Raw genomic sequence first — 27,532 nt, 5'->3', positions numbered from 1 at the left:
CGAGGAGGAGGAGCCGCCGCCGCAGCATCAAAGAGACCGAATTCCCGCGGCCTGGGGGGGAGTCATGCTTTGCGGTCTGTAATGTCAGCAGAACAGGAGAAGGATCCCATTTCGCTGAAGAGAGTTCGAGGTAACCGGGAAGGGCACGGGATTGGGGGATTCGGGGTGAGTGGGGTGCGCGGGGGCCGCGTGCCCGGCCGCTGGGAGGCCACGGGGCTCTGTCCGGGCCTAACTCCGCGCAGCCCGCGCGTCCCGCCTGCGCCCCGGGGCCGAGGCTGCGTTTCGAGGCGCGCGGCCCCGGAGCCCGCTCGCCCCAGACACCCGCGCGGAGCCCTCGCCTCCGACTTTGTGTGAGGCGGCAGTTGAAGCCGCGCTCAGCATCCCTCCGTACCCCGCTCCTCTCCCACCTTAGCTCGTTCGCAAGACAGCACAATAGGCACCTCGAAGGGTGAGAAAGAAACAGCCCCTCCCCGACAGAGACCACGAACGATGCCCACCCCCCAAAAAGTAAGTTGGGCTGCTCAAGAGTTGACGCTTTGAGGAAGGTGTACCGGGCCTTCGCGTCTCTCCCAGCCCCCTTCCCACCCTCAAAGGCAACAAATATACAGCGTTATTTTCTTTGGATTGAAGAGGAGACACTATATAAATTCAAAAGGCATTTTCTTTATGGGCTTACGGATAAGAATCAAATCACCTAAAATCAATTTTATACGTGATTGGTTCGCGTCTTCCTTGCCCACTAGTTAGGAAATTTCCTGCTGCCTTACTATCGAAGAAAAATCGGAGGGAACGCCGTACCAGACAAAAGATAATGCGTGTAAGTTCACAGATGCCAAATAGCGGCTGGAAATTTGGGGGATATCCTCCAGCTTTTATTTTCAACTCTAAATGGGGTTAAGGCTGAAAGTCCCAAAGTTGAAATAACACTGTTCATTAAGCAAATATTTATTGAACATGTACTGTGTGCTGTGCACTGTTCTTGGCACTGGGGTACACCGGTGAACAAAGCAGGGAGAGTCCTCACCGGGTAGCAGTTCACACTCTAAAGAGATAATGAACAAAAGATATAGAATGTCAGATAGTAAGTGCTCTGGAGATAAAGCAGGTAAAGTGGTTAGGAAATACATAAGGGGTGGAGAGGTATAGGTTATTTGTAAGAGGACTGATCTTGAAGATGTTTGAGCCAGGACCAAAGGAAGTGATAGACCAGAGCCGTATGGGTATGCGTGGGAAGAGCAGTCACAGCGAAAGGAACAGCGAGTGCAAAGGCCCTGGGTCTGGAACTTGCTGAGTGTATTCAAGCAACAGCAAAGAAGTTATGGTAACCAGCAGAGAGTGAGCAAAGGGAGAGTAGGATGAGCTGAGGAGAAAAGGTGAGAAGAGGTATATATATTATTTATTTGAGAGAGCATGCATGCGCACAAGGGGAGGAGGGGCAGAAGGAGAGGGAGAAGCCCCGCTGAGCAGGGGCTCAATTCAGGACTCTGAGATCATGACCTGAGCCCAAGGCAGACACTTAACTGACTAAGCCACCCAGGCACCCCAGGAATTATATTTTTAACAGGGTTTCTCTGGCTGCCCTGTGGAGAATAGACTGGGGTGAGGCTGGAAAGCTAGTTAGGAAGCTACTGCAATAATCCTTTCATCCAAACAGGATAAAGTGCTTTATAAATCAGTAAGTAGTAAGGTAAATTTCCAATTGACTTAAGAGATGTAGAGATCAAGAACCACAGTCATTTTTTTTTTGTTGTTGTTCCATGTGACTAGAGATTAATCCTAGAGAACCGGATTGTAACACAGTAACAATGTGTTGATGATCCAAAAGACATCACTTGTGTATTTAGGTAGAGATTGATTTTCTTAGCCATTTAAGCAAAAACATAATTTAGAGCAGAATATTGTTTTTAAGGTTTAAAGCAGCATAGGTTTTCTATTGCAGCTTCCTTTTCTGTTTGTGGTTTTGAGTTGCCAAACCCTTTAAGGAATAGACCTTTCTGAAATACAGTTATTCCTCTGATATTCTTGCCATATTATTTTGCCGATTATTATAAATTACTTTGGGGTTGAAGGAAAAGAAAGATAGTTCTCAGGTGTATCAGTCTTAATCAAATGTAATTTTAAATAAAATGGATGGATATTTTACTGTAGATCAAGAGCACAGATCTATCTTTATTTTGTTCCAGCTACTGCTTTTAAGTTTGGTGCCTTAGCTGTGTGTAGTCGGCTCAGGTGTCAGCTCAAGAATATTCTGCAAGTTAAATACCAGAATAAAAGGCAAAGAAAGCACTTTTCAAAATGAAAAATCAAAATGAGGAGGAGTTTTTATAATAAGTCACTTTGTAGTGACTATAACATTAATTTTTAAAATATTTTGGATTATTTTATAAAAGGTACCAGAATATCTATATGAGTGATTCTGAAACACAATTTGGCTGAACTTGACTGCTCTGCACTTTTTGTTGTAATTTATATCCTAAGACATGCAGGATGTGGTCTTTGTAGAATACAAACTGTGAACAGTGCTTCTTAAACTGTTTACCATCCACCAATGTATACAGACATACTTTTAAATAGTTATGTGTTTGTTTCATGTGTATTGTAAAAAATATAAGTCATCAAACCTCTTGTTTAGTTTAAGGCTAAGATACACACAATTTAAATTTGAAGAAATTATTAAGCAAACAGTGTCACAGATGGAACTCAGATATGACAAAATTATGACCACATGACTAAGGACTTTACAGTAGTATGCTTTGTAGACCAAAAGTATCATATCCCCTGGGATATTTATTAAAAATGTAGGTTTCTGGGCCCACAGAATCAGAATTTCTGGGTGATTTCTCTACATCTTTAACAAGATCCCTTGTGTTCCTTATGCCTACTAAGGTTTGAGACCCAATGATGGTAGACCTAGATTGAAAAGGTGAGTGGACAAGAGGAAGCTGATTTGGGGGTCTTCTAAACCTGTCCTGATATTTTAATATTAGATTCAGAATTGCTATTTAGTGGCAATGTATCTTACTCTTACTTTCTACCAGTTGTTACCATCCTCAGCCCCTCAACCCTTGATTATAAGATCCATGAAGATAGGTACAATATCTTGGTTATCTTACTATTTCTCCCCTCATTGTTTTGCCTGCAATATATGCCAAATGAATGAATGAGTGAATACATGAAGTAACTCATTCATATATTTATGCTGATTTTTGATTGTCTATTCTCTTAAAATGTTACCTGTCATCCTTATTTTAACCAATATTCCCATTATGCAGTATTCTCAGAACTCTTAGGTGTTGATCTGATCACAATATCAATTCATTTATTCAGCAAATATTTATTGAGCAGTCATAGCACTAGACAGTGGAAATATTGATTAGGAAGACATAATACTGTTTTCAAGAAGTCTTTAGGATGCAGACAAATAAGTAGTTAGAAACAGCATGAGAAGTGCTGTGATCATCTATAGGAAATAATGGAACCTATAACCTATCTTTAAGGGAATCAAGGAATGCCTTCTGGAGAAGTGTTCTAAGAAGTGTTCTAAGTGTTCTAAGAAGCAGTGAGTGTTCCTTTGTGGAAATGATGTAGAAAAAGCAGCAAGGACAATGGGGATGAGAAAAAGGTATAGTAAGTCAGCAGTGGTTTTAAAAAGGCACTTCTGGGAAAAAAACACATTTTCAAGTAGTAAAAATTGAGTGATAAAAATGTGATGTAAAGAAGCATGGTGGTAGACAGAAAGACATAGCCAGTAGGTTGGAAGGATACAATTAAGAGAAAGTGTCTTTTTTTTTTTCTTTGAAGATAGACAAACATACTGGAAGACTTACAGAAGAACCTGAGAGGGGAGAAACTGAAAAACATCAGAAGAGAGGATAATTCATTAATAAAACATTCAATACATGTTTTTGAATATGTACCATGTGCTAAGCATTCAATGTGGGAAGCTAGAGGTGAGACAGAAAAGGCTTCTTTCTCATAAGTCACATCTCTGAAGATGAAAGAAGGGAAATAGAGTGAAATGAAGAGGTAGTCATGGAGAAAAAAAGAGAGTGAAGAAAGAAATTTAGATGAAGAAGGAAGTTGAGCATTCATTCCAGATGAAGTGTTTTTAATCAGAGTTAGGCATGACATTGGAGATGTTGGGATGTGGTTTAGAATGGGATAATAGCATAGAGATATCATAAAAGTAGTAAAAATATACTTGTAGGCCATGTTGAGTGAGTGTATGGAGGATTTGGATTCAGACTGGAGATGAAATTTAATTTAGGTAGTCATAAAGTGGAGGGGAGGAGCCAATTGAAGTCTAAAGGAAAGATTTTAGGGGGTTTTGCTGTTTTATTTTTTAATTGGTACATATAAAGGCTAAACATTATCAGGAAAGTAGTTTGATTTTCAACACCTTGCATGAATATCCCCCTGAGGTGTTTCAGTGTGCACAATGGATATACATGGTTTGGAACTGAGGAAAGTGGGCTGAGCCAGAAATAGAGATCTGGAAGTTATCAGTAAACAAGTAAACTAATTGATGCTTTGGGAGTAGATAACTCACTCGGGACAGTGAAAAGTGAGAAGAGAAAAGCAGTGAGAAAAGCAACTTTGAAACTAGTATTTAGAAGACAAAGGGTGAAAAGAGGACTCTGAAAAACAGAATGTGAAAGAGTAGCCCGAGAGGTAGAAGGAAAAAACCGAAAGAGGAGAGTGTCACAGAAGTATAAAAGGAAGAAAAGATTTATGAGGGGAAGGTAAATGAATTTTGTTTTTAGTCTGTTGATTGAAATGTATTTATCTGTGAGATGTCCATTGTGCTCTTCCTCCCACACTCCCTGTCTTGGTGAACATCATTTATCCAGTGACCCAAACCCATCTTCCACTCCCAGCCAACACTTTCCCAAAGTCCTAGAATATCTGTCTCCTTTCCACGTTTTGAACCCACCATCTCCTTGACTTTTCTATAACCACTTCTTTAGTTTAGACTTTATCTTTTTGATTATTATCATAGGCCTCTCACTGGTTTCCTGGCCTCCCGTTTTGTCCCTCTTAATCCATTTTCCACATTGCTACTGCTGATGATTAATAACTACTATCTATTGAGTACTTACCAGGCAGTTTGTTAATTGTTTTAAATGGATGTCTTGTTTAAACCTTTCAAGAACCTTTTGAGTTAGATGTTACTATCATTCTAGGTTTACAGTTGACTGACTAAAGCTCAGAAAGGTCAAGTACTGTGTGGTTAAATAACATTCAAGTTTACCTAGCTAGTAAGTGACAAAGCTAGAGCTAAACTCTATGCCTGAAAGTCTTAGTTAACTGTGTTCCATTGCCAGTGTGCTAGAAAACACAATTCAGTCATGTTAGTCTTTTTTTTTTTTTTTTTGTAAAACTCTTTAATTGTTCCCCATTATCTTTGGATAAAAATCCAACCTTCTTATATTGGCTCTTTTTTTACTTGATCCAGGCCTACCCCTTAGTTCTCTATCCTTCATATTCCATGAAACGGTCTCCTGTCCAGGTATGAGATAATCACATTCCCTTTTTAGAGGTTCTCATGGTTTCTCTTGCCTTTAAACCTTTCTTGCACATTCTGTTCTGTCTGCTAGGCTTGCCCTCTTTTTTCCTCACCTTTGGTAGAATACCCATCCTCACGGCCTCAGCTTTGTTGAAACCTCCCAGGATGTCTTTTCTGATATTCCTCCCTCAGTCAAAATTAGATGGGACCTCCTTATGTTCCCTCCACATCCTGTGCTCATGTCTATCATAATATTCATCGCATAAAACTTAAGAATTCCAAAAAAAGAAAGAAAAAACTTGTTTTCTCTAGATTATGGGATCCTTATGGGGAGGAATTATTATTTTTTGAAGTTATCTGTTTACTTTTAAAATCAGAAATAGAATATCATTCTAAAATACACATTCTAAAATATAATAAGTAATGTGACCAACATTCACTTTTAGGTATATTTAATCAATTAATCAGTAAAAGACAGCATATTTTTTCTTGTTTTGATTAGGAGTGGATATGAATGGAAGAGAAATAAAGGTTCTCTCCCTTTATGGAAAAGACAGTGAACCAAAAAAAATTATAAAAGCAGAAACCCTTCATATTTCATAATTTTGCCGAAACAGAAAGGTATAAGCTGTTTATTATGTGATTTTTATGAATATTTGCAGTTTTTTTCTTCTTTATTTTTGAAGTTTTTGTTAAAAAATTTGGTTGACTTTGTTCATAAAATAAGTTTATTATTAGAGGTATTATTGTATGAGTCAGCTTCACACATGAGTGCTATCCACTCACCCTCCTATAAGTTTACATCCATTAGCAACTTTAATCCTCATGTACCTCAGTGATAGAAAGATCATTAGTCTGGGGAGAACAGGTGGTACAGGAACCACAAATATTTGGAACCTTAAATCACAGATGTTGAGGGTTTTCAGAATTTAATATTTATTACATGCCCAGATTGATCTAGGCTCTGAGCATCACAAGGCAGACATTTTCTGCCTTACATTCTAAAAGAGTATAATGGCATTTTCATTTCAATCATATAAGGTCATTTCTTTTTTTTTTAATTTAATTTTTTTTGTGTTCCAAGATTCATTGTTTATGCACCACAACCCAGTGCTCCGTGCAATACGTACCCTCCTTAATACCCACCACCAGGCTCACCCATCCTCCCACCCCCCTCCCTTCCAAGGCCATTTCTTATAATACTGTATTGACATATAAATTAATAATATTTTCTTTCAATGGTAGAGACCAGTGTTATGGAAGTGCATGTTTCAGGTGAAGGCAAAGCTGTTAGTTAAGATGTTCACATCCATAGTAAATGATGGAATAAACTGACATTATATCCCAGACTCCTGTGCTATTATGAAAAATTGATATTTTTCCACTGAATGTGTTAACAATGCTTGATACGAGATCTTTTGATAGGGCATTAAATACTATAGAAACTGAAATGAAGTGAGATTATGGTATAGTTTAGTTGAAAGGAGAGCAAAATGAAAACTAATATTGGAAAACTAATATTGAAAACTAATATTGGAGGGTCCACTTTGTGCCAGGCAGTATAGTTAAGCACTGCCTAGTCAGTTCAGGCTGCTGTAACAGAATACCATGGACTGGGTGGCAATTTATTGGGCACAATTCTGGATGCTAGGAGAGCCAAAGGAGCTCTCCCAGGTTTGTTTTATAAGGACAGTAATTCCATTCATTAAGGCAGGGACTAGTCACCTCCCACACCCCCTTCTCCAAGTACCATCAAACTGAGGATTAGGAGGTCAACACGTAAATTTTTGGGGAGGGACGGAGACTTGGTTTCTGTCATTTAATCAGCATAGTAATTAGAATGCATACTTATTTGAACTACTTTTGAAGTAAAGATGTTTTTGAAGGGAAAAATGTAAAATATAAAAAAAATTATGGAATATAGTTGACACAGTGTTACATTAGTTTCAGGTGTACAACATAGTAATTTGACAACTCTATACATTACACTATTTTCACTACAAGTGTAGCTACCATCTGTTACCATATTTTGCTATTACAATCCTCTTGTTGACTATATTCCCTATGTTGACATTTTATCCCCCAGACTTATTCATTACATAACTGGAAGCCTGAATCTCCCACTCCCCTTCATCCACTTTTCCCTCCCCCCCGCCCTCTGCCAACCACCAGTTTTTTCTCTGATTTTATGGGTCTGTTTCTGTTTTTCTTGTTTGTTTTGTTTTTTAGATTCCACATAAAAGTGAAATCGCATGGTATTTGCTTTTCTCTGTCTGGCTTACTTCACTTAGCATAATGCCCTCTAGGTCCACACATGCTATCCTAAATGGCAAGATCTCATTCTTTTTTATGGCTGAGTGATATTCCGGTGTGGGGAGTGTGTGTGTGTGTGTGTGTGTCCATATCCCATCTTCTTTATGCATTCATCCAGCAGTGGACACTTAGGTTGCTTCTGTATTTTGGCTATTGTAAATAATGCTGCAGTAAACATAAGGGTGCATATGTTTTTTCAGATTAGTGTTTTTGTTTTCTTTGACTAAACACTCAGTAGTGGAATTAATGGATCATATGGTATTTCTATTTTTAAATTTTTAGGAAACTTCCATAGTGTTTTCCATAGTGGCTGCAACAATTTGCATTACCACCAGTAGGACCCAAGGGTTCCTGAATCCTTGTCAACACTTATTTCTTGTCTCTTTGATACTAAACATCCTGACAAGTGTAAGGTGATATCTCATTGTGGTTTTGATTTGTGTTTCCCTGATGATTAGTGATATAGAGCATCTTTTCGTGTGTCTCTTGGCCATATATATGTCTCCTTTGGCAAAACGTTCATGTCATCTATCCATTTTTAAATCAGCTTCTCCGGGGTTTTTTTGTTATTGAGTTTTGTTACTGAGTTGTGTAGGTTCTTTATTTATAATATTAAGCCCTTATGAGATATGTCATCTGTGAGTATCTCTTCCCATTCAGTAGGTTATCTTTTCCTTTTGTTGATGGTTTCCTACACTGTGTGAAAAGTTTTTTATTTTGGAGTAGTCTCAATAGTTTATTTTTGCTTTTGTTTCCCTTGCTTTAGGAGGCATATCTAGAGAAATGTTGATATCAAAGAATTGCTATCTGTTTTCTTCTAGGAGTTTTGTGGATTCAGGTCTCACATTTAGGTTTTAATCCATTTTAAATTTGTTTTGTGTATGGTGTGAGAAAGTGACCCCATTTCATTATTTTTTATGTAGTTGTCCTCAGTTTTCCCAGCACCATTTATTGCAAGACTCTTTTATTTTTAGAAAAGATTTATTTATTTATTTGAGAGAAAGAGAGTGTGAATGGGAGAGGGGCGGCAGCGGGGGGGGCGGGCGCGGAATCTCAAGCAAACTCTCTGCTGAGTGTGGAGCCCTACACAGGGCTTGATCCCACAATGCTGAAATCATGACCTGAGCTAAAATCAAGAGGCTGTCACTCAACCAACTGAGTCACCCATGCAGCCATTGAAGACACTGTTTTTTAACCATTACATATTCTTGCCTCCTTTGCTTACAGTATTTAGCCATATTAGCATGGGTTTATTTCTAAGCTCTATTCTATTCTGTTGATCTTTGTGTCTGTTTTAGTGCCAGTGCCATATTGTTTTAATTACCACAGCTATTTTAGTATAGCTTGAAATCTGGGATTATGATACCTCTAGCTTTGTTCTCCTTATTCAAGGTTACTTTGGCTGTTTAGGCTCTTTTGTGGTTCCATACAGTTTTGGGGATTATTTGTTGTAATTCTCCAAAAAATGCTATTGGTATTTTGATAGGGATTGCATCGCATCTGTTGTTGCCTTAGGTAGTATGGACATTGTAACAATATTAAGTCTTCCATCCATGAGCGTGAGTATCTTGCCATTTGTTTGTGTTATCTTCAGTTTTTTTCAACAATGTTTTATAATTTTCAGAGTAAACATCTTTCACCTCTTTTGTTAAATTTATTCCTGGTATTTTATTCTTTTTGGTACAGTTGTAAATGGAATTATTTTCTTCATTTTTGTTGTTCGGTTGTTTTCTTCATTTTTCTGCTACTTCGTTATTAGTGTATAGGAACACAACTGATTTCTGAGTATTAATTTCATATCCTGCAACTATACTGAGTTCATTTGTTACTTCTAATAGATTTTTGGTGGAGTCTCTAAGGTTTTCCATGTATAGTATTACATATTATCTGCAAATAGTGATGGTTTAACTTCTTCTCTACCAATGTGGATGCCTTTTATTTCTTTTTCTTGTCTGACTGCTATGGCTGGAATGTCCAGTACTACGTTGAATAAAAGCAGTGAGAGTAGACAACCTTGTCTTTTTCCTGATCTTAGAGGAAAGCTCTCAGTTTTTCATCATTGAGTATGTTAGCTTTGGGTTTGTTATATATGGCCTTTATTATGTTGAGGTATGTTCCCTCTAAACCCACCTTGTTGAAGGTTTATATCATGAAAGATGTTGAATTCTGTCAAATCCTTTTTCTGTATCTACTGAGATGATTGTATGGTTTTTACCCTTCATTTTGTTAGTGTGGTGTACCATGTTGATTACTTTGCAGATGTTGAATGATTCTTGGTGGTAAGTGATCCTTTCAATATATTATTGAATGTGGTTTGCTAATATTCTGCATCTGTATTCATTGGTGATACCAACTGTAATTGTAATTTGTAATTGTGTTTTGTTTTGTTTTGTTTTGTTTGTGTCATGTTTGGTTTTGGTATCAGGATCATGTAGGCCTTGTAGAATGTGTTTAAAAATTTTCCTTCTATTTTTTTGGAATAGTTTGAGGAGAATAGGTGTTAACTCTTCTTTGGTAGAACTCACCTGTGAATCCATCTGGTCCTGAGCTTTTGTTTTTTGGAAGTTTTTTTGATTACCAGTTCATTTTCATTACTAATAATTGGTCTGTGTTCAGATTTTTTATTTCTTTTTGATTCAGTTTTGGAATGTTGGTTGTTTTTAGAACTTAACCATTCTAGGTTGTCAAGCTTGTTGCATGTAATTTTTTGAAGTAGTCTCTTATAATTCCTTGCATTTCTGTGGTGTTAGACACTTAATCAACTGAGCCATGTAGACATCCCATAATTTTCTTACTTTTAATTATGGCCTTTTCTTTTCCATTTAGAGAAGTCCCTTTAACAATTTTCATAAGGCTAGCTTAGTGGTGATGAACTCCTTTAACATTTATGTTTCTGGGAAACTTGATCTCTCCTGAATTCTGAATTTCTGAATGATAATCTTGCTAGCTAGAGTATTCCTGGTTGTAGGTTTTTCCTTTCATCACTTTGAATAGATAATACTTCTCTCTTTTGGCCTGCAAAATTTCTGTTAAAAAATCAGCTGATTTATGGGATTTCTCTTGTATATAACCATTTTCTTTTCTCTTGCTGCTTTTAAAATTATCTTTAATCTCTGATATTTTAATTATTATATGTCATTGTGTGGACTTCTTGGAATTCATCTTGTTTGGGATTCTAGCATTACTGAAGCTGGATGTCTGTTTCCTTCCCTGTGGCTGGGGAAGTTTTCAGCTATTATTTCTTCAAATAAGTTTTCTGCCCCCCTTTCTCTCTCTTCTCCTTTGGGGACCCTTGTAATGCAAATGTTTGTTCGCTTGATATTGTCCAAGAGCTCCTTTAACCTATCCTCATTTTTTAAAAAAATCATTTTTCTTGGGGTGCCTGGGTGGCTTAGTTGTTAAGCGTCTGCCTTGGGCTCAGGTCATGATCCCAGAGTCTTGGGATCGAGCCCCACATCGGGCTCAGTGCTCAGTGGGAAGCCTGCTTCTCCCTCTCCCACTCCCCCTGCTTTGTTCCCTCTCTCACTGTGTCTCTCTCTGTCAAATAGATGAGTAAAATCTAAAAAAAAGTTATTTTTTCTTTTTGCTATTCATGTTGGGTTCTTTCCATGACCCTATCTTCTAGATTACTGATCCATTCTTCTGCATCCTCTAATCTACTGTTGATTCCCTCCAGTTTTTACAAAATGTGAAGTTAAAAAATGAAAATTTACATGACATAAAAGGCACACCACTATCTAGTGTACAGAACAATACCCTCACTTCCTTTTTAAGGACTTGAGGCTGAAATAGATTCTTTAATAGAAGAAATAAAAAGGTGGAATATATATAATATATAATGTAATTAGAACAAAAAGCCCTAAAGCAAATAATCCATAGTTTATAAAAATAAAAATTATAAATAGAAAAAATAACTATACTTCCAATAGATTTCATATAAAAGAATAACTTGTAGATTCTTTAGATGGGAAAAAATTGCCTTGTTTAATAGATGACACTCTCCAATAAGACTATGAAGAGGCATATACTTCAACTTCCAGTTCCAGATAAAGTTTAAAGGGTAAAGGAGAGATAAGATAATTATTTCGTTTAATTGAGATTGAGTGGCATAATGTAGGGTGATAATATCTACAGAGATAAAATTTCTTTGCTTTCTTAAGATGAGAGAGGCTTCTTTTTTCCGTTTTTGTCTTCACCCTTTTGCATGTCTTTTCCTCTTGTGAATTCAGAGGTCACTGGGCAGGTAGGAGTGAAGAGATGAGATAGAGAGATTCAAGTATTAACAGATTAAAAGTATAACAGTGGCCAATGTTAACAATGAGCTTTGACAGTTTCCTTTTTCTTGGTTCTCTGCCCCACAGCTCTCAGCTCCTGACTGAGTAGTGATTTACTTGCAGAGTTAGCAGCCTCTGGATTATAGAGCAGCTGGAAAGAAGCTTTGGTACCAAAAGTTCTTAGGGTAATGTAATCGACTAGCTCTACAGCCACTACTTTCCTGTTCCTTGGATTCTGACCTTTCAGTATTTTTAAAGAGTGAGAATCATGAAAATTCTTGGTAGCTTGTAGTCTAATTAGGCCTTAGGTCTATGATTCTGATCTAACACAATGATTACCTCACTGAGAAGAACTACCAGTATTACAGGTAGCAGGAGGAAGGACCCAGGTAAGGCCAAGTGTCAGAACCATTGAAAATGTTATATAGTTCACTCTTTAGATGAACAATAAATGGAGCAACAGACACCAGTGGAACTTGAAGATTTGCTTTATGGAGGGAAATGTTATACTCTTAAATAAAAAATTAATACCATAGAAGTCAGTTTCTAAAAGAATTTAAGGTGGTTTTACTCACAGATTACTTGAAAATAATGTTTATTTAAATAGTTGCAAATGTCAAAGCCTTGTCTTACAGTGAATACAAGTAATTGTTATTAAATTTTTGGAAAGTGAACAGAGATGTACATACCATTAATTAAAAGTACTTTCTGTCCATCTTTAAATTGCAACATTTAATTGTAAAATTCAGTATTCTTAATGCTCTGAGTGAGAATTTATATATTCTAGACTGGAGATTAGAGACTAAATTAATAGTAATTGTTTTTATTTTTAGGAATTGCAGTTTTCTTTTTATATTTTTGTTATAATGAAATATCCATGACAGATGTTAGGAAATACTTTGTTGTTTGGTACCTTTGTTTATTTATATAATCACTTTATTATTTGACCTCTAAAATCATTGCTGATTCTCTTTCTCTACCACACCCATCAGAATTTCTAGGTATTCGTATTTGAGAAAAACACATTTCTTGGCTCAGCATGTCAGTATATACTGTTAAGGGAAAGTGGATACGATTTATTAATATGGGATCATCAATTCACTTTATATGGGGTACTGAATAGTTATAAATTAGTAATAGATTCAGTTATATCTGAACCATGAAATTTTAAATCAATGACTTTGAGGGGTGGATTGAATCTCACAGTTAGTTCTTTACTTACCATCTACTGAAATGGGATTACTACCACATCAAAGAATTTAAAATAGGGGTTCCTTTAGTTTGAACCTGAAGTTTTCATTTTTGTCTTTTGTGGTCCACTGAGGAAGACAGTATGTTTGTAAGATTTTAGGGAGGCAAACTAGTATCTTAGAAGTATATAATCTAGGTTTACCCAGACAACCAAAAGAAAGAAAGATAAATTGGAGTTCATCAAAATTAAAAACTTACATGTGTCAGAGGACACTATTAAAGTGAAAAGACATCCCACAGATTGGAAGAAAATCTTTGCAAATCTTATAACTGATAACAGTCTAGTATCCAGAATACATATAGAATTCTTACAACCTAACAAAAAAGATAAACAGCTTAACTGAAAAATAGATAAGTGACTGGAGTAGGCATTTCTTCAAAGGAAAAATATGTATAGATGATCAATAAGTATATGAAAATGTGTTCAACGTCACTAGTAATTTTGAAAATGCAAGTTAAAACCGCAAAGAGATACCCGTTTATACTTTCTAGAATGGCTACATTTAAAATACAAGCAGAGGAGAGTCAGTCAGTTGAGCATCGGAGTCTTGGTTTCTACTCAGGTCATGATCTCAGAGTTATGAGATTCTACCCTGCATCAAGCTCTGTGCGGGAGTCTGCTTTAGATTCTCTCCCTCTCTCTGCCCATACCCCTGCTCTTTCTCTCAAATAAATCTTTAAAAAAAAAAAAAAGAAACAAAATAAGTGCTGGGGAGGATGTGAGGAAATTGGACCCTTAGACTTAGCGGGTGGGAATGTAGAATGGTGTAGCTGCTAAAGAAGGCAGTAGGGCAGTTCTTCAAAATGTTAAACTTAAGAGATACCATACTGCCCAGAGATTCTATTACCAGATATATACCCAAGAGAATTGAAAACATATGTTATATAAAAACTTGTACATAAGTACTCATAACAGCATTATTCTTAATAGCCAAAAAGTAGAAACAACCCAAATTGTTCACCAGCTGATCAATGGATAAATGTAATGTGGTATATCCATACAAGGGAAGATTATTCAGCCAGAAAAAGGAAATAATACATACTATAACATGGATAAACCTTGAAAATATTACTCTAGTTTAAGTGAAACAAGACACAAAAAACCACATATTGTATGATTCCTTTTATATGGCATATCCAGAATAGACAAATATGTATAAGTAGATTCATGATTGCCAGCCTGGGGGACTGGGAAATGACTGCCAATGAGTATATGATGGGGTGATGATAATGTTCTGGCATTAAAGAGTAGTAATGGTTATATGACCTTTGTGAATATATTCAAAAACTTAAAAGCAAAAGGAAACAAAACCCTAGTTTTAGATTTCTATGCTACTTTTTACCAGTGGTATGATTTCTTTACATTCCATTTCTTTTCTCTTTCTTTAAAAAGTGGAGATGACTTACCTACCTCTTAGGTTTGTCGTGAAGATCGAGCTGAAAGAACATAGATATAGGCAAATACAGACTTCTAAATTGGGATGGTAGAACAGAACTACTTTACAGAATCTCTTTTTAAATGAACCATTTTACTTAGAACCATTTCTAAGTAAAATGAACCAAAGCTGTTTTTGAAAAAAAGCAAAAATGTTCAGCAACAGCAGCAAACAAAGACACAATAACATAATTCTGAAACAGTGCAAAATGCACTGTCTAAGGCTTCTAAGACAGTCTCTACCCTTGGAAGCTATTAGTAATTTACAGAATTTTGAGAATTCTTACTAATAACCCCAAGTCTGGATAGAAGGAAATTAAATGACTGTTCTTTATCTTCTCATTCTTTTGTGCAAGAAAAAAAAATGAATGAAACAAAAAGTTAAAAAAACAAAAGAGGACTGTTTCTATCAGATACAAACTGAATTAAGGAACCCAGGGAAACCTCCCATGTGAGTGGGGTACTACACCCCCCAACTAGGTAGATGGGCATTTAACAAAATGTGAGAATTAAAAACCTGGATGTACCAAGGAAACACAAGAGGTTCTTACTAATCTTGCTAGAAGAGGCAGGTGTTCTAAAGAGATAACAGCATATCCAGTCACATGAAAATGATAACATTTGTATAAAAGTAAGTTAGTTGGCTTTATTTCAAGAATGTCAGTTTTGAGTTGAACATTAAAATAATTTAAAGGGGAAAAAAATCACATGACTATCTCAATAGATAAAACATACCACCAAAACCAAGTAATCTTAGATGTAAATAAAAGAGAGTCAGAAAGTCACCCATGTTAAATAAAAGAGCAAATAAAAGATCTAGACAGAATTGCAAGATAAAAATAAAAGCATAACTATGTAAACATACTATAGGAAACTAATGAATTAACAAAAAAAAAAAAAAAGAAGAAGAAGAAGAAAGAAATAGCATGCAGAAGATGAAGACCCATAACCTAAAAGACAGAAGGAAAGATCTCATATGTACTTTAAGTGGTAAACTTTAATGAAAAAACAAAAGCAAAAATAAGAGCAGGAAGGAGTTCAAAGACAGGATGATTAATAAAACCAAATTAGATTAAATATAAATTGCAGATCTCAGGAAACCAATTGAGGACTAAACCAATTCTAGAATAAATTATAGAACAAATTAAAAAATTAGAAATAAAGAACATAACATGGATAACATATGAATTATATAATAAGAAAATAGGAAAACTACAGATAGATTAAGTAGATATTAAAAAAGAGTAAAGTTGGAAAAGCTAACTAATAGCTATGGGGCTAAAAATTCCTCTAGCACAATAATAATTAGTGACCCCCCAATAGAGCACTCAACAAAGAGCAGAAAATGTATTCAGAGATGAGATAAAAGAAAATTTAGCTGAAATAAAGAATTGAATGTAGAGATAGAAAAAGTAGATGATGGGAAACAGGATGGAAAAAAGTAGAGTAAGATGTGATACCATATTATCTTAAATATTCAAAGTTCAATCAATGCTATCTAAAATCGAGGAAAGACATACATTTTCCAACTTAATGTTTTCCTTGATTTCTTTTAGACTTAGAGGATTCTTTCCAAAAACTTCTCTTATGGTAAAGAAATATTTAACATATTCTATAGTTTAATTCATTTCTTATTGCCTTTATTATATTATAAAAATGTTAAAATTTAATGCTTTTACTTAAAAATGTATCCTATCTTTGTAAAGTTATTACTACTGCTCTATATTCACAGAGGGAGAAGTAGGTAGGAGGTAATAAGCTATATGTCTAGAATGATATGATGTTAACTTATTAGTAATGACAGTTTCTGGCTGGTGGCACTTGAGATATATATCAGTCAGGATCTACTCAGGAGATAGAAACCATACCAGTTACTTTTAATAGAAAATTTAATATAAGGTATTGTTAACAGACATTAAACTGAAGTGGCAAAATAGGATATTAAAGTTTTCACAGAGGTGTTGACTGTGGGAAGCAGCTACCATTCTTAAGGCCACAGGAAAGAAGTTGGAATTATTAGAGTATATAAATTCATGGAGGGGCCCTGTGGAGTTTAAACTCAGATCTCTGAGAAGGAGGTGCTGCTTATTCTAGTATTGAAGCCTCTGGACTCTGAGGGTGAGCCCCATAGGCCTGGAACTCAAATGCCTGGTGCTAATGTCTCTGAGGAGGGCACAAAAAGGCTGTTTGGGATAATAAATGAGGTAAAAAACAATGTTATTTTGTTCTAGATGTCTAGCCAGAACAGGGAATACCTTTCCAATTATTAGAAGTATTTCTCTGTGTCTCTCAATATAGAACTTCTGAAAGTTTTTATTTATACTGACCTTGTGCATTTTAAAAAATTTATTGCTAGCTAATTTAGTTTAGTTTTGTTCCTATAAGTGAAAACTTTTCTTCTACGCTATCTTATGACTGGTTTTAGTTTGTGTATAAAAAGCACTCTTATGTTTAAATATTGACTTAACATCCAGAATCCTTACTGGATTTTGTTAGTTTGTTAGTTTTTTCACCTTTGTTGTATGTAAGCTTCTCTAAATAGCTCTTAGAGAAATTGGCTTCACATTTTGTTAGGTGGGAGTCTTTGTCCAATACACTTATTTCTCTTTATTGCCAAGTACCATTTTTTTTTCCTGAACTATTATTGTAAAAGACTAGTCTCCCTGCTTCTACCCCTGTCCCATCACCAATTCATTCTTAACACAGTTGCTAATATAATACTTTTAAAACTTAAATCATATCACTTTCCTGCTCATAACCCTTAAGTGATCATTCACTATCCTTCAGATAAAATTCAGATTCCTTAGCATAAACTACAAGGCTTTGTGTCTTAGTCTGCTTGGGCTTTAAGACCAAAGTATTGTAGACTGGGTGGCTTAAACAACAGAAATTTATTTTCCCAGTTTGGAGGCTGCAAAGTCTAAGGTTAAGGTGCTAGCCAATTCACTTCCTGGTGAGTGCTCTCTTTTTGGTGTGCAGATGCCCACCTTCTTGCCCTTGTCCTCACATGGCCTTTCCTGTGTTTGTACTCCAGAGGGAGGATGGAGAACATACTCTTCTTTCTCCTAAGGCCACTAATCACATCAAAAGGACCTGACCCTCATGACCAGAGGTAATCTTCATTACCTCCCAAGGGCCCTACATTCAAATACCAGCATACTGTGGGGTAGGTCTTCAAAATAAGAATTTTGGGGGGACACATTCAGTCCACACTGCTCTAAATGATCTGATCCCTGCCTATCTGTTTAACCTCTTCTAATGGCATTCTCCAGAGTCCCTTCACACACCGGCCTCTTTTAAATTTCTCAAACATATCGTGCTTCTTTCTTTCTTTTTTTTTTTTTAAAGATTTTATTTATTTATTTGACAGACAGATCACAAGTAAGCAGAGAGGCAAGCAGAGAGAGAGAAAGGAGGAAACAGGCTCCCCACTGAGCAGAGAGCCCAATGCGGGGCTCGATCCCACGACCCTGAGATCATGATCTGAGCCGAAGGCAGAGGATTTAACCCACTGAGCCACCCAGGCGCCCCACATCGGGCTTCTTTCTACTTAAGAATCTTTACACGTGCTGTTCTCTGCCTAGAGGCTCTTCCTTAGGCTGTTTAAATGAGAGATTTTTTTGTCCTGTAAGTCTCAGTTTATTTTTTAATTTTATATTTATTTTTATTTTTATCTTTTAAGTCTCAGCTTAAATACCCCCTTTCTCAGAATCCACATACGTGAGCATGTCTCCTCTAATTGTCAACTCACTGAATCTATTACAAATGTGTATCTATATATGTATACATACTTTTATTCTTCTGTCTACTTTTGTAATGATTAGAATCCTCCATAATTGTTTTTCCAGCAGAAAAAAATTCTGTTGATATTTTCAGATCATGTCAACTCCGTACTTTCTAGTTTTTATTTTGGTAAAATATATATAAAATAAAACTTTCCACTTAAACCATTTTTAAGCATACAAATCAGTGACATTAATTTCATTCACAGTGTTGTATATTGATAAACTTTTTTAGCCTCTTTACTTCACAGTCAGGCTTTTGCTTTTGCTTGATCGTATACTGTTGAGAAAATAATACTCACGTACATTGTTGTACCTTTAAGAATTTAAAGGCCACATAAAATTTAATGCCATAATTCCAGTTCTAGGAATGATTTGTACATGTATTTAAGACACCTATACATAGATTTTCATTGCAGACAGCAAAGGTTTGGAAACAACCTAAGTATCCATCAGTAGGGAAGGATCTAGTTTAATGAATTATGGTATAATTATACCATGAAATACTACTCAGTTATTAGGTGATGGAGCAGTTCTGTATGTAATCACATGGAATGATTTCCAAGAAGAAAGCAAAGTGTAGAGAGCATTGTTGTATAGTATGCATGCTATGGTTTGTGTACTCCCCGCAAAAGATATTATGCTGGAATTTTTCTAGATTATCTTTTGAAAGAACAAAAACTGGTGGTTGCCTCAAGGATAAGAAACCAGATGACTAAAGCTTCAAAGGTAGGATGGAGACTTTCTCACTGAAAGAATAATAAAAATTACTGTGGGAGTAGAGATGAATGTTTCTGGCTGAAACTATGGAGAAGACTTTTTAAAAAACAGATTTTTTTTTTTTAAAGCTTGGTATTGCTTTTATCTGATAAAAATAGAACATATATTGACAGGTAGTTATGATAGATACTGCTGTGAGAGATGTAAAATGATTTTAGTTACAAGTGGAAATGTTATTATTATTATTATTTTTTAAGGTGGTGATAGTGGACTGGATGGGTTAGGAGGACCAGGTGTACAACTAGGAAGCCCTGACAAGAAAAAACGCAAGACAAATACACAGGTAAATTGACATTTTCTTTAATAATGGTTTTTGTTCACTGATAAGATCAATCTGATGAGGTAAATTTAAATTTGGTCATGGGTTTGTTTCCTATCCTCTTCCTAACCTAATCGTGAATTCTGCAGTGATTTTTTTTTTTTTTTAATTCTGCAACTAGTGGCTGTTGTTGGCCTATAGGTCTAAAGTGAGTATTGCAAGAAAGAAGTGTAGGCAGACAAATGAAAATGCTTGTTCTTAAATCTAACTTAAAAACCATAGGTAACTGTAGTTCTACTAAAAGATTGTAAAATCTGGGAACACAGGTTTAACTTGAAGTAGTGTTCAGCTGTTAACAGTAATTCAGTAGTACCTACGTGTCATTAAGCGATTGTGGTGGAAGAATCTTTTGTGTATAACCTGTGCTTAGATAACCATTATAAGAACAGGCTTCTGTGCTTTTATCCCTTATAAATTTGAAGCACTCTTTCTATTTTAAAGACTATGAGAAAGTAAGATGTGTATTCAGATTATTTCCATTTTGGCCACCATCTGTTAAACTTCCAGTGTGACTAAAACTGGAAATTTATTTTTCCATTCTGAGGCCAAGAGCATAGTGCTTGGGGAATACTTTAATAGCTACTCCCTGAAGTTAAGCTAACAAAAAAACTTAGATCCTGTTTATTGTTACTTAATTTTATGGTTTAAGTGAAGGGTTCCGGAATTACAGTTAAGCATATTAAATGAAAGTTACATAATGAGGCTTCTTTTGAAGCTTAAATACCTTTGGAATTTGAAGTAACAATGAGTTTGAGCTCAGAAAAGCATACCTCCTTTCCTTTCTTAAAGAAGTCTACACATTTTAATCATTAAATATAATTAAATATGAAAACTATTTGGAATTGAAAGGTCAAATGAATTAGATTTTCATAAACAAAGCAAGAGAAATTTGATTAAAGCTAGGTTGTTACATGTTAAGATAACAGTTTTAATAACTTCTTTGATCGAAACATGTCCTTTACTCTACATTCTCATTTCAGGGGCCTTTTCCTCCATTGTCTGAGTATGCTCCACCACCGAATCCAAACTCTGACCATCTAGTGGCTGCTAACCCATTTGATGACAACTATAATACTATTTCCTATAAACCACTACCTTCATCAAATCCATATCTTGGCCCTGGTTATCCTGGCTTTGGAGGCTATAGCACATTCAGAATGCCACCTCACGTACCTCCAAGAATGTCTTCCCCATACTGTGGTCCTTACTCACTCAGGAATCAGCCACACCCATTTCCTCAGAATCCTTTGGGCATGGGTTTTAATCGACCTCATGCTTTTAACTTTGGGCCACATGATAATTCAAGCTTTGGAAACCCTTCCTATAATAATGCACTAAGTCAGAATGTTAATATGCCTAATCAACATTTTCGACAAAATCCTGCTGAAAACTTCAATCAGATTCCTCCACAGAATGCTAACCAAGTTTCTAACCCTGATTTGTCATCTAACTTTGTCCCTGGAAATAATGCAAATTTTACTTCTCCATTAGAATCTAATCATTCTTTTATTCCTCCCCCAAACACTTTCAGTCAAGCAAAAGCACCACCCCAAAAACAAGACTTTAGTCAAGGAGCAACCAAAAATACTAATCAAAATTCCTCTGCTCATCCGCCTCACTTAAATATGGATGACACAGTGAATCAGAGTAATATCGAATTAAAAAATGTTAATCGAAATAATGCAGTAAATCAAGAGAATAGCCGTTCGAGTACCACAGAAGCTACAAATAACAGCCATGCGAATGGGACACAGAATAAGCCGCGACAACCTAGAGGTGCCCCAGATACCTGCACCACTGAAAAAAGCAATAAATCCTCTCTTCACCCAAGCCGTCATGGCCATTCTTCTTCTGACCCAGTGTATCCTTGTGGAATTTGTACAAATGAAGTGAATGATGATCAGGATGCCATCTTGTGTGAAGCCTCTTGTCAGAAATGGTTTCATCGGATCTGCACTGGAATGACTGAAACCGCTTATGGCCTCCTAACTGCAGAGGCCTCAGCAGTATGGGGCTGTGACACCTGTATGGCTGACAAGGATGTCCAGTTGATGCGCACTCGAGAGACTTTTGGTCCACCTGCAGTGGGCAGTGATGCTTAATCACCGGCATTAACTAAAGGGTCCCCTCCCCCCGTGTCTTACAGAGGTTCAGTGACACAGGGTTTTAATGTTTTACATTATTTTTTTAAATGCACACACAAAAAGATTATTTACTTTTTAGTTTTTGTTAATATTCTACTTCATTACCAGTGCAAATTTTATATTGTCCTTGTTTGCTATCTTAAATGAGAATAATGTATATGGGGGTGCTTTAGAAAGTACTATACTAATAAATGTTAGTTGGTGTTGTTGTTGTTGTTAATCATAAACATAAAAAAGCCTCTTGAAGCTTCAAAATAATATATAGCAAATGTAGGCAAGTTTTGACTTTAGAAAGTTAGAAATCATTGAAAAATGTACATTGCAGAGCTGAACTTTGTTAATATTACATTAAATGGTTCAAAAAATCTTTCAAGGATCTACTTGACATGTTTTCAGGAAAAAATATGTGTAGCTATAACATGGAAGAAAGCATACATTTTAATGGATGTTTAAAAAAAATAGAGTATGTTACCAGATTTCTTCCCACTAGGGTCTTTGAAGTTAGTGACTTCCTATTTTCAAGTCAGTCTTTTCAAGATATCTGTTTATACAGATATGAGACAGATGTTAGCATATAGTAGATGCTTAGTAAGTATTTGTTCATTAAGTTGTGGATTGTACCACATGAAATTGCTACTATTAGATGAGTTGATAAAGGACTGCAGTTAGTAGAGTTGAAGTGAAATATGTTTCTAGTTGTGCTGTTTAGAATTACAATAGTATTATGCTCTTCATTCAGTTTCCTTTGATTATTGAGTTGTTTTGTTATTGTTTTCCAGAGAAATAAATAACATAGTATCTTCGGAAGAATTGCGAATACTTCTTTTAACACGATTTGAAGCCAGGACATACTGCACATGACATAGGTGGAAACATCAAGTTGGCCTTAGAAAGCTCAGCTGGTGAGACCTGCTCAGTGGTGGTTTGAAAAATCTTGTTCTGGGGATTTGGACTCAAAGACAAGCCTCGGGGGAGATCAGAATCCATTTTGAGCAAAGACCAATTAAGAACCAGGGTGAAAGCTAACTTACAAACAACAATTTCAAGGCCTTGAAGTAGATAGGAGTTTCTGTTGTGACTGAGGAAAGTGTAACGATGGACTCAAGAACATCCTCCTGGGCGATGATCAAGAACAGAGACAGAGGTGTACTCGCTGAGACTTAAAACAGTGACCTGTGACCAAAAAAATCACACACAAAAAAACAAACAAAATACACCACAAGATACTGTTTGAGGATTGATAGCAGTTCATACAATGGTTGGATGTTGGTGAAGCTCCCAAACTTGCACCATCATTAACATTGTGACCAAAAAAGTTCTGAAGGCCGCATAGTGATCTGCAAAATAATAATTAATTACTACTGTTTAAACCCTAGTGAAGCAGCAGCAGCAGCAGCAGTGTCTCGCCAAGAAATTAAAATTGTGCGTGAAACTCTTGATTAAAAAAACATTCTTTGGTTAATAAACATGAGCTTACACTTTTACATGACAGCACTTGACCTTGCATGTCACAAGCCACTAAAGCAAAATTAATTGAATTGGGATTTTAAATGTTGTCATATCCATTATAGTCACCAGACCTTTATCCAGCAAACTACCATCTTTTTCATCATTTGAAGCTTTTTTTAATAAACAACATGTTCTCCAATTAAGAAACAGTAATTGGAGGGATATGAACAATTTATATAGTTGAAGACATGACAAATTTTATAAAAATGAAATATTTAATATCCTACTAGAAGAAAACTATTAATGCTCATGATGCATATTTTGATTAAATAAAACTTATTTTTTTAAATAGTGTTTTAATTTTGACCTACAAAAACAGCAATTTCATATGGTACAAGGTAGTAGAAGGTTTTCTCCATTTACCTGTGACTAGTTAGAGGTGAGTACAAAATATTTTCAATATAGCTGTAAATTATATATCTTTACAATTTTAGGAAATGAAATGATATAAACTCTTATACTAGGTACTCCTTGGTGTGAAAACTTTACCAATTGAAGCAGGTGAAAATGCAGTATTTTTGGCTGACTCCGACTTTTGATGTATTTAGAAGCATTTTTGAAGATCCCATGTTGCTTACTTTATATTTGAAGTACATGATTTTCTAAATATTTAAGGACCTACTTATGTTGTTCTTGAAATCTTGAAATCCTAGTGAGTGCTGGTTTTTGAAGACACTTCCAGTGTCTTCGGGAGTTAACATTTTACATGGTAGTACTTGAGTTGTACTTACGGTTAGAATTGATTATGCATTTTCTTAAGCCATCTGTTGCTTACGGTTTCAGTAGTTGTTTTGTGAAAGTGAAGTAACCTCTCCCAAGCTAGTCTAAAGGTACTTGATTTGTAATGTGATTCTTTTCCATTTCCAAATAGCCATTTTTGAAAACTTACAAGTGAATTTTTATTCAAGTATTTAGATCTTCTGAGCACCTTATTTAAGTAAGAGTCTAAATATTCAGAGAAAAACCCGTGGTTGACTGACCGTGAGTCACAGGTAAACTATAACCATAGTTTGTGAATGTTTTCATGTATTCAAATTACTTTTCTTAACTAGTTCACATTTGTCTGTATATGATTACTAAGTCAAAAGTTAGATGGTTTTTGATAGGAAAAGTGATGAAGTATAAGAATGTCCAATTTGACCCAAAAAAGGCTATTACACAAATTGATATGGCTTTGTTAGGACAAGTGATGAGCTACCCTAAACATTTTTAAATATTCAGTAATGAAAAGAATTGTACTTAGGTAGAATAATCTTCCAGTAGCATTGCACCTTTTTTTATATAATCCTTTTCCTTCACTGAAGGCCTCATCTCACATGCACACATACACACAGAGATACACACACAACTGAGCAGGAAAACATGGTTTCTCCCATATTCCCAAGTTTTGTCTAAGTTCAACCTGGCTAACACTCAGCAGCTAGGCTCTCTCGTGACAGCTAGATTACTGATAGTTTTAAAGCATCTATTCCTTTCCCAGAACTTGCTTTATTCATTTTACTAGAGAATTCCTAGTCTACTTACTTGTTGAACTACTGGACTCACTAATGCCGAAGTAGCTTAGCTTGTAAAAGAAAAAATATTCTTTAGATAGAGTGCTTAGAATTAGTTTTGTGATTGTTGTTTTCCTTTGGTGCGAAATACTTTTAGAGTACTGCCATTAGGATTCTTGTTACCCAAATTAGAAGATTATGTACATAAAGCAAGATTTTCTTCTAGTGGGGCTTACTCTTTCTGGATTAACACAATATAAAGAAATCTGATTTTTTTAAAGACTTCCAGCTCTGCCTACTGGTAGGAAAAAACCTCAGTAGTGTGGGTCACCATGAATTCTGCTGACTTTAGTCATCCAAATAAGTATCAGGAGTCTTCATCTAGAATTCTTTCAAACTTGTTTGTCTTGAACATATTAAAAGTGCTAGTACTTATTGTCCAGCGTACTGTAGTAATTGTATTTAATAGTAAAAAAAAATGTAATAATTTTTTAAGGGAGCTCTAAAGAATTTTTTGGTTTTTTTTTTAACAGTGTATAGAGGTTTCATATGCATGAGCATTCGTGCTATTTTGATTTTTTTTTTTAATTAAAAAGTTCAATTAAGGGCATCCAGGCTCCCAAATGTCATTTGTAAATAGTGGTTTGGAACATTATATAAAATGATTAGATTGTTAGGAAAGCTGATAAAGGCTTATTTCAACCATAATGTAGTTAACCACTAGTATCATGCTGAGCACTCAGTTTTCTTTAGGGAACCAATCAGTATAGGAGGTAGAAAGAAACAGGAGTCTTTCCTTTTTCCTGGTGGGATTCAGGAAAGCTAGGTTTCTTGGTGTTAGTGTTTCCTAGTTGTCCTCTTACCATCCTAAACCCTCCAGTGGAATACTATATAAGCCAACTTGCCTTTTCCCTTACTGGATGCTCTGTGCTTCAAAATTTCATTTTTTCTCCATTCAGAATTCCCATTTTTTCCCCTGTGGTTATGGCTGGCTAGATTTTAAGGGAAAAATGTTTTCCACCAAGATGTGAATGAAGATAGTGAAGAAAGTGGGATTAAACATTTTTAAAGACCGCTTATTCAGAATGAATTTTTATCTAATAGGATTTCAGACAATATGACCACATCTCAGGCACTGTGGGAAGCAGTAGTATTTTTTATTGAATTGCTGGATGCCTCTTGAGAGTACTTACCAATTTCCTTTAGATTGTTGGGACTTTTTACAGTTTTTTCCCTCAACTTTTGAACTCAGAGGTTTTTTCTCATTTCAAAATTAATAACTTCCCCTTTCTCCCTATTCTGTTTATCCAATAGAAGAGTATAGAAGTCAAATCTGCATTTTTCTAACTCTTGGTACAGAGATGGAAGTTTAGAGGTACTCCTGGAGTAGGGAGATGAGGGCTGGCATTAACATCTCCCCTGACATACAGCCTAGGGGAAATGAACAGTGGCTATCTTTAAGCCAGATGTGAGTTCATCGGAGGCTGCCTGTATTTCTTTGACAATTTTTAATGAAACCCAATGGATAAGCTTCATCTTTATCATAGTTTGTCAAAATACATTACTTGCAATTATATTAAAACTTATTCTAAAGACTTGTACTTTTCTTGTTCTGTAGGTGACATAGATGATGTTGCTTGTTAGTTAAAATATCTTTTATAAAAGAAAGTCCTGCTTCTTATCATGATGTATGTGACTTAAATGACTGTTTCATATTAAAACTATTTCTTCCTTATGTACTGTTTACATATACCTCTTTTTGGGATATTAGTTCAGTACTTTTATACAAATCTGAGTGTGTTCCACATTGGTGACATGTATTTTTGCAGTAATTTTTTGTTTTGTTCTTAGAGCATGTCTAAAGTAACACATGCACTAGTTCTGTGGTCTGTGGCAAAATTACTGTAATTCAAATTGGAAAATAAAGTGTTTCCAGACTTTGTCCAACATTTATTCCTATGGCAAAGGAAATTACTATGTAATACTAATTATTTCTTATGCTGGTATGTTTAAGCTACTCTATGAAGTATGTGAAACATCAATATTTATGGATTAGTAGATGGCCTGATGTTTTGAAATGGGAGAGAGGGTAAAATTTGGTGTTAGCAATTCATAACACTAATAATACAATAAATACTGCTTAAAATTTTGATTTTCCTTTCACAGTTATAACTTATCAAGGAATTAATATCTTAATTGTTTGTGAATATTGGGATTTTTCTTAGCCCTTACTATTAAAATTACATACTAGACTTTGAACCTACTCTGATCTCTTCCAACCAAAAAAGATACCATTCATTTCACCTTAACCAAAATAAGTAGAAATACTAATCTTCATTTGTTAAAAAGCAATTACGATACCATAGAAGTCCTATGATTTACTTAGAATTTGTAACCATTAATACAAGGACTTGAGTGGTGGTTGCTTTGTATTACCTGATGAAAGGTTTATTAATAAAAGTCATAATCAAGATATTTTAAAAAATGTTTAATCTTAGGAAAATATTAAGCTTTATAGAGCATTTATTTGAGAATACTATTTTAAAAGCATGCTCTTGTCTTTAAAACAAATACCCAAAAGAATTATAATAGGTAATACTTGGCCAATGCAAATTATATATTTGAAATTATATACTTGAAAGCAAAAAAAAAAAAAAAAGAATGCTTATGAGTGCTTAAACTGCATATCTTTTTAAAGTATTCAAATTTTTAGACTTTTATCAATT

General features: G+C 35.4%; 1 protein-coding gene across 1 annotated transcript; it reads left to right on the top strand.

The window, feature by feature from the left end:
* PYGO1 (pygopus family PHD finger 1) lies at window positions 1-27,532 on the top strand. Its single transcript, XM_047737406.1, has 3 exons — window positions 1-130; window positions 19,539-19,624; window positions 20,641-27,532. Exons 1-3 carry the CDS (start codon window positions 82-84, stop codon window positions 21,760-21,762), a joined length of 1,257 nt encoding a protein of 418 aa, XP_047593362.1. The 5' UTR covers window positions 1-81; the 3' UTR covers window positions 21,763-27,532.

This window comes from Lutra lutra, chromosome 7 (assembly GCF_902655055.1).
Source record: "Lutra lutra chromosome 7, mLutLut1.2, whole genome shotgun sequence".
NCBI lineage: Eukaryota > Metazoa > Chordata > Mammalia > Carnivora > Mustelidae > Lutra > Lutra lutra.
This window is presented reverse-complemented; position numbering and strand designations above follow the sequence as displayed.